The sequence below is a fragment of the Bradysia coprophila genome, chromosome X, assembly GCF_014529535.1.
Source record: "Bradysia coprophila strain Holo2 chromosome X, BU_Bcop_v1, whole genome shotgun sequence".
Lineage (NCBI taxonomy): Eukaryota > Metazoa > Arthropoda > Insecta > Diptera > Sciaridae > Bradysia > Bradysia coprophila.
This window is the reverse complement of record NC_050737.1, coordinates 7,729,898-7,738,327: the sequence shown is the minus strand read 5'-3', so window position 1 is coordinate 7,738,327 and position 8,430 is coordinate 7,729,898. Positions and strand designations below refer to the sequence as shown.

Genomic DNA, 8,430 nt, shown 5'->3' with positions numbered 1-8,430 from the left:
TCTTTTCATACTCAATTTTTCTTGTGTGAACTATTGAAAAGACAGACTAGAAAGGACTTATTGCAATTTGTATGATAACTGTCTGAAAATAAATTACAATCATAACTGTTTTGCCCATTGTAATAAATTATTCCTAATATTTACAGACATTTTCAGTTATAATCTCCATAATTCTATTAAAAATTAACCGTCAGTTTTGTTATAAGCTCTTATATAACTCAATTACGAGTCCACCGTAAACACTATTTGATATAACAAAAAAAAAACTAAATTCAAACTATAACTCTATGGTGCAATGAGACTCACTTCATCGTCAAATATGCCTTCTCTTCAGTCTCTTAAATTGTACTTCAACACAACACACATCAGTATCGTAATGGTCCGTAGTGCTGGCAAAGCTTATAAATCAGTTTAAAATGTTTGTGCGGTGTCATATAAGTGACATCACGAGCTCGGTCGTATTGTTGGAAAATTTAAAACAGACGACTGTTCGATCTGTGTGGAAATAGTAATCATGTCCGGAGCGATAGCGGAGGACTTGACGCAGTCTAACTTCCAAAAAAAGAACGAAGAAAATTTTTTGAGACGCGGCAACTATATATAGGCGAGAATTTAAGTTTCTTTCCTTTGGCCTGTATCACCACAAATCCTATTCTATCTTATTCGCGCTTCAAATACGAGCAAAACGAGCTATCACTCGACTATGTAACTTTAAAATTGCCGGAGATACATCGTTTTGAAGTTGGTCATTTTGATAGAAAATGCACCAAATTAACGTTTTCCAAACAATCAAAATCTTTCAACTTACTCTGTATGTTTCTATCTGTCTATCTGTCTATCTGTCTATCTGCCTATCTGTCTATCTGCCTATCTGTCTATCTGTCTATCTGTCTATCTATCGACGGTCGATCTCGGAAACTAGTCAGCCAATCTCCATGAAATTTTGCAGGAACCTCAGGGTGGGCATAAAAATGAAAATGTGATACGCCACTACCCCAGGAAAAACCAGAATTTTGTTTTATTGGCCTCGAAGTGGTTTCTGAGTGTGGTTTTCGAGGGTCGGGAACGCGTTTTCAGCTGTAGCTCAGCTGTATTGAAACCTGCAGGGGCGTGTGACCCATCAAATGAAAGGTATTCGCCACACGAATCGAACAAAAAAATAATTAGAAAAATTGGTGCAGATTTGGTTGAGCTAGAGTGGTCAGAGTGACCAAATTTTGAGCTACTCGAGCGTAGGATGAAAGGACTAATATTTTTTGGCTTATGAGAGATAGAGATTTACTTTCTTCGGCAAAGTCTCAGAGTTTTACGAGTAGAACACATTGGCATATGTGAAAAATGTCGAAAGTTGGAAATGGGTGGGTCAATTATGTTTTTAGAGGTATTTCTTGAATGGTGGCAGATAGAGAGTTACTTTCTTCGGCAAAGTCTCAGAGTTTTACGAGTAGAAAAGAAGGGCATTTGCGAAAAATGTCGAAAGTTGGAAATGGGTGGGTCAATTGGGGTTTTGGAGATATTTCTTGAATGGTGGCAGATAGAGAATTACTTTCTTCGTCATATTTTCGAATTTCGTCAAATTTTCGATTTTCGTTAAATTTCGTCAAATTTTCGAATTTCGTCAAATTTTTTAATTTTCGTCAAATTTTCGATTTTCGTCAAATTTTCGATTTTCGTCAAATTTTCGAATTTCGTCAAATTTTCGAATTTCGTCAAATTTTCGAATTTCGTCAAATTTTCAAATTTCGTAAAATTTTTAAATTTCGTCAAATTTTCGAATTTCGTCAAATTTTCGATTTTCGTCAAATTTTCGATTTTCGTCAAATTTTCGAATTTCGTCAAATTTTCGAATTTCGTCAAATTTTCGAATTTCGTCAAATTTTCGAATTTCGTCAAATTTTCGAATTTCGTCAAATTTTCAATTTTCGTCAAATTTTCGAATTTCGTCAAATTTTCGAATTTCGTCAAATTTTCGAATTTCGTCAAATTTTCGAATTTCGTCAAATTTTCGAATTTCGTCAAATTTTCGAATTTCGTCAAATTTTCAATTTTCGTCAAATTTTCAATTTTCGTCAAATTTTCGATTTTCGTCAAATTTTCAATTTTCGTCAAATTTTCGAATTTCGTCAAATTTTCGAATTTCGTCAAATTTTCGAATTTCGTCAAATTTTCGAATTTCGTCAAATTTTCGAATTTCGTCAAATTTTCGAATTTCGTCAAATTTTCGAATTTCGTCAAATTTCGTCAAATTTTCGAATTTCGTGAAATTTTGTCAAATTTTTGATTTTCGTCAAATTTTCGATTTTCGTCAAATTTTCGATTTTCGTCAAATTTTCGATTTTCTTCAAATTTTCGATTTTCGTTAAATTTTAAAATTTCGTCAAATTTTCAGGGAATAGTCAACATAGCGGTCACTACACAGCTTACATTACAATTCGGAATCAATGACACCTTCTCAATGATACAAACTTAACGACAAAACGTTGGCCACGTTTGGCTAAAAATGTATATGTTCTCCATTTCATCATTGGTACGTATTAGCGTGTTACTAAAACAACTTTATGCAACTCAGCATCACAATGTTATCAGCTGAGTTATTTCGAAGTTTGACACTAAGTCAATGTGCCGTTCTGAAATAATTTAGCCGCCGCCGATCCCTTACCAGTCGGCGCACCGCCGCCGATCCCTTACCAGTCGGCGCACCGCCGCCGACTATTTTAAAACCGGCACACACCTCTAATTTTCGTCAACTTCCGACTTAACTTCTAAAACGACTGATATCCCGGCAAAAACTCTTTCAGAGCAAAGTTGGACGCAGTCTACAGTCTATATGTGTGATAACTTCTAAAACAAGTGATATCGCTAGAGGTGACGCTGTCAGCGTCGTTACGCAAAATTGAATTTCACAGCCAATTAATTGAAATTAGCTGATCTAGTTTTCCAAACCATTCGCCAATTTTTTTTTTCAGAAAAAATTTTAACCAACAGAATTTTGACTGAAAAATTTTCAACAAAAAATTCTGCGTCGCAAAGTGGCAGATGCTCACGGACAAACCTACGAGAACATTTAATCTGCCACATGCGACGCCGAATTTTTTGTTGAAAATTTTTCAGTCAAAATTCTGTTGGTTAAAATTTTTTCTGAAAAAAAAAATTGGCGAATGGTTTGGAAAACTAGATCAGCTAATTTCAATTAATTGGCTGTGAAATTCAATTTTGCGTAACGACGCTGACAGCGTCACCTCTAGCGATATCACTTGTTTTAGAAGTTATCACACATATAGACTGTAGACTGCGTCCAACTTTGCTCTGAAAGAGTTTTTGCCGGGATAATTAAATTAATTAATTTCATTAAACGTAAAGCTTGACTTTCTTGGACGATTATCGTTCTTTTATTGTTCTGTACTGTGTGAAATGTATGAATGAAATGATAAATGGTATAGCTTTCATTTTAGACTAGTTTTATTGTTGTTGTTGCACTTGGTTTTAGTGTAATTTTGACATTTTATTTAGTTTATTATTCACATACAGTGAACGACATCTCAAATGTCTCACTGTCAAATTTTTCTGAGAATTTTATAGTGTCATTGCAAATTCACAATGACATTCTCTAAAAAAAATGACAGTGAGACATTTGAGATGTCGTTCACTGTATAGATTTATTATTATTAAGCGATTGAGTAGTTTTTAGCTAGCCATCTGTTGTTGTCGAGAAGCTAAATAAGCGATGTTCTCTGAGTAATATTATTTAAAAACAAAATGTATGATAAAACAGACGAAGTAAAAGATTTACTAGCAACAAAAAATGTTTCAGCAACAACAGAAGCGATAAATTTTGATTTCTCCTGTTTGGAATCAAATTTCTATTAAACTAAAAGTATTAAAAATTATTTCCCCGCATCCTGCTCTGTAAGGTAAAAAATACAAAAAGCAAAGACTTCGTTCTAATTTTTTGTCCTTAGATTCGGTTAGTTTAAATTTGAGATGTGTGGAGGCAACAACAATACATAGAGGCGAAAATCCAGATCTAAGATCCTGTGTTTCCTGCTTACTTCTTTTATCGTTGGAACCTCCCATATCATTGTGGAGTAACTATCTTTGATTATGTGATATGCTTAGCAGCTTGGTATATTTTAGATCATTGTGAACGTAATAATGACAATAGTTTTCCATCGACCTCACTCACCTCGTTATTCGGAGCTCTCGTCTCAACGCAGTTGTTGTTGTAAATATTTACTTTTGCGCGAGCCTGTGATTTTGCACTTACCAGAGAAGACTATTATTTTCAAAAATAAATCTAAGATTCTGCGAAAAATGTGCATAAACATTGGGAAGTACTAGAACCTTGATTTTTATTTCATTTTATATATATTCTAAAGAAAAAACGTCGACAATTAATGGCCGAATCAACCTATTGACCTTTAAGCTAAGAACGATGTGAACCTTCCTGTTGTTCAACAGAAATGCCGTACTTCTAGACTGTTCATGAAAATAATCGCTCCTTTGGTACCTTCTTATCTTTGTAACCTCTTTTTTATAGAAAGAATTCATTCGTACCGTAAAATTTCACTAAAAAAAACTAACAAAAACAAATTAGGAAAATTAAAAGAGACAATACTAACGGAAAGTCCACAAATAAAAAAAATTTAGAACCGATTCGGCTACATAGTTTCATCCCAAGTGGTGTGCAATGCTTAGGCCTATAGTCTACGGGAAAGGATATTATTCATCACGGTAGAAGAGTGAAAAAAAAAAAAATTAGAACTGCTTCTGACTTTATAGCTGTAAATTTAGTAATTTTTATTTTTCAATAGATTTTTTTTACAATTTAGGAACTGTTTACCATTATTTTGATTTAGTAAATATACATCGTCCGACACAACTTATAAAAAATAATTATCTAGATATTCTCTTACACAAAATACATATAAATCGATTCCATATTTCTACGAGTGAAATAAAATCCGATTGTCTTGTCAATTCGTCGTTATAAAACTATTCTACCTTAATCTATACAAATAAAATGTTTAATAAAATCTAAAATAAATTAATCATTTGACTGGATGGTTGGATGACGGTGTTATTGCTTCATGTAAACAGTGGAATATTTCTTCATAATAAGATTCTAACCATCGAAATTAAGGCTGATGCGTTTCGATTTAGCAATTTTGCTTAAATGAAGCAATGAAAGTGTAAAACGGGTATAGTCAAGTAAAAGACATAAAGGTTTTGCAAAATCACCTATTTTTATACTGTGTTCACATACAGCGACGTCCAGCGAAATTTAGACATGAAATTGCATTTAGCGTTTTTGAGCTGATCCACTTATATAAACGGAAGTGGTTTTATTTGTTTAAACGGATGGAATAGTTACACACACGAGTGGTAAAACTGTATAAGCAGTCTTCTTTGTATGAGTGGACCAGCTGAAAAACAGCTGAATTCAAGTCTAAATTTCACGAACGGCACCTATAAATCGTGAGTGTGTTCAAAATGTCCTGCAACTTACTTTTTGCGGACGCTGGTTCCGAAACCGTTCGGGAATGTTTGAATAAGAAGTGTTATACTAATAAACTAACTGATGGAAGAGTCAAATATAGAAACGCAGATCGAAAGAGTTTCAATCTATTGTCAGTTGTTATTGACAGGGATGACAGAATTAAACGATGAGCTTGCAGATACGGTCTAATAATAGAAACGTCCATGATAAAACTAATGAAGTCAAAGATTCCTTGTCAATCTTTCGACAATAGTTAGATTAAATGAAGTAATAGATTCAAGTGTTACGCTTGTCGTTTCTAGAACGATTGTTGATACTTATTTGTCCATTCAATTTGAATTTCAAATTTAGATTTGTCAATTATTTCTCAATAATACAATCTTTGTTGATTTTTGTCAGTGTTTCGAATAACGTTCGTTGCACTAATGTTGATTGGTAAGTGACAAATCAAATGTGAATTTCTGGGACTATAATTTTGAAAGAAATAAAACAGCGGAGCCTGTTTGATGAAGACGTCAGAAGAAGGGTCATAAGTGACGAGCCCGTCCCTATAGTCTTACAGTTTGAGTAACAGACGTCTCTCGAAAATTGGTCACGTCATCCGGAAGGCAGTTTGACTATAACATACACCGTTATCATATGACCTTTTCTTTCAACCATCATTTAAGACTGATACCTTACTTGATCTCATCCGCAGTTTGTACAAATAAAATCAAACTCCTTTGTATCCATTATATTGAAGCAAATGTGGATCTGTTACACTGTACCCATTGGAATGGTCTAAATAATTTAAATTGGTCGGTTTGTATCCCCCCATTGGCAGAGCGTTCTCGTACGGAGGAGGTGGAGACAGTTGATACGGCATATCTTTATATTGCTGACTGTCAAACATATCTTTTGTTGGACTGACTGACGACGTTGATCGATTGTCCTTTTTGGCTTTCATGCGACGATTTTGGAACCAGATTTTGATTTGCCTTTCGGTGAGACTCAATGTATTCGCTATATCGATTCGTTTGCGTCTAGTTAGGTACCGATTCGAATGAAATTCTTTTTCCAATTCCAGGGTCTGTTGACGCGTGTAAGTTTGCCGGGTTCGTTTTGATCCATCTTGATTATCTGAGAAAAAAAAAACGAGAATTTGATCAGAACCTAATACCAAACATAAACAAATTGAATTATCAACGGTACTTTCACATCAACACCAAAAAAAAAAAACTTTGTTTTCCTCTAATTAATGATGCTCAAGCTCAACTATTATCGACTTCAAAAGTATTTAAATGCAAGACCCTACTGTCTCAAAACGTTGATTAACGTAAATCATCCACCCCTTGATTTCACTATTATGATGGTGTTATAATGTAATACTGTTACCGCCATGGAAAGCAGTTGTGCAGACGGTCTTTCAAAAAAGAACTGTTTTACAGTGTATCTTTTCACACTAAAGTCGTAGACGAACAAGAGAAAATTCCGGAAAATTCGAAAAATTGATTGAGTAGATGTCATTTGGAAATAATTAAGGAACTGATTGTACGCTAGGAGAGATCATAATTTCATATATTAATTGTAAGTCCTCCAAACTAAATTAAAAACGAACACCTCCATACGGAAAATGATGTCGTTAAATACAAATTTTGGAAGCGCTCTCACAGTGTACGAAAAAAGTTCGTTCAACAAAACTTTGAATGAGCTTTTTCGCTGTCGCAAAATTACGGCAGGACATTTAGCAGAGGATGTAAAAAGGAGCTTTTGCCATTCGAATGAAAACATAAACAAATATAACCGAAATGCAAACAACACACAAAAAAATGGACACACTCACATTCGTTTCCATTTTGTATCCATAAACTGCTTTCAGGTGATGACATTGCATTTTTGCACATTTGATTGATCTGACGTTCCCTCTTATTTGGTGATGTTGAAGGCGGTGTCTTCATTTCATCCATATAATCCGACACAGGACTGTCGGTGGGACTAGGCTGATGTAAATTATTTTTGCCTATCGCACTGGGTGTAACTGGTTGCATTTCAAAATCGCGCTTTGTTTGGCTAGCCAAACCGTATTGATGAAAGGGTACGTCTGCATTGAATGACTGATTCGCTCGATACTGTGATACGTTATCCCATTGATTGTACGGATATGAAGATAATTTATTTGATTGAACTGCGGCCATAAATTCGTTGCTATTATCGTTGGTATCGTGATTAACTTTCAATTGCGTTGAGCTCACATCACTGGGAACACTAAGACGTGCATACGGCGATTTGTATCTCAATCCCGGATGCGTTAGTAATGCGCGTAATGCTGGAGCATCATCAAGTTTTTCATTATTTTTCGATTTTGTTAATTCTACAACCGAGTCAATCGACGATTGGCTTGGCTGTTGTTGTTTCGTTGCTTCGTCCGGATAGAACGTCATTTTCTCCGCTACCCGATCCCCAGATTCGTAAGTATTGGATTGGTATCGATCGTACGGATAGGATGAAATAAATCGATTTTGGCGAATATAATCGTTGTAATAGCCATCATTATGTTCGGATGGTACACCTTGCTGTTGGCATTGATAATATTGACTCCAATTTGAATGATGATTATTATTACTATAATAATGAGCACCAATCATATTCGATACAAGTTGCTGATGAAAACCATTTGTATATTCATCATCGTGATATTGATGAGTTGATGCCATATCTCCTATTCGGTTAATGCATATAATTAGCCAGACGAAAGAAGTTGTTCCGAACGGAGAGTAAAAATATTATTATCCTTAATAATGAATCGTCTTAAACGTTTAACACACTGATGATGACGGGTAACTTATTATGTACCAACATCGATATTATGTTTGAATTTATATTTTAAAAAAAACGCACGATCGTAAAGAAAAATGTCTATATTATCCGAAGCACCACAAACACACCGTTGAAGA

General features: G+C 34.6%; 1 protein-coding gene across 1 annotated transcript; it reads right to left on the bottom strand.

Annotated features, from left to right (window-relative positions):
* Positions 1 to 4,886: 4,886 nt before the first annotated feature.
* Positions 4,887 to 8,430, bottom strand: LOC119085754 (segmentation protein fushi tarazu-like). Its single transcript, XM_037196237.1, has 2 exons — positions 7,320 to 8,430; positions 4,887 to 6,616 (listed from the first exon to the last, which is right to left on the bottom strand). Exons 1-2 carry the CDS (start codon positions 8,188 to 8,190, stop codon positions 6,210 to 6,212), a joined length of 1,278 nt encoding a protein of 425 aa, XP_037052132.1. The 5' UTR covers positions 8,191 to 8,430; the 3' UTR covers positions 4,887 to 6,209.

Coding starts and splice junctions, on each gene's coding strand:
- LOC119085754 (XM_037196237.1), bottom strand. CDS start 8,190: ATGGCATCAACTCATCAATATCACGATGATGAATATACAAATGGTTTT. Junction 6,617..7,319: donor GATACAAAATGGAAACGAAT/GTGAGTGTGTCC, acceptor TTTTTTTCTCAG/ATAATCAAGATGGATCAAAA.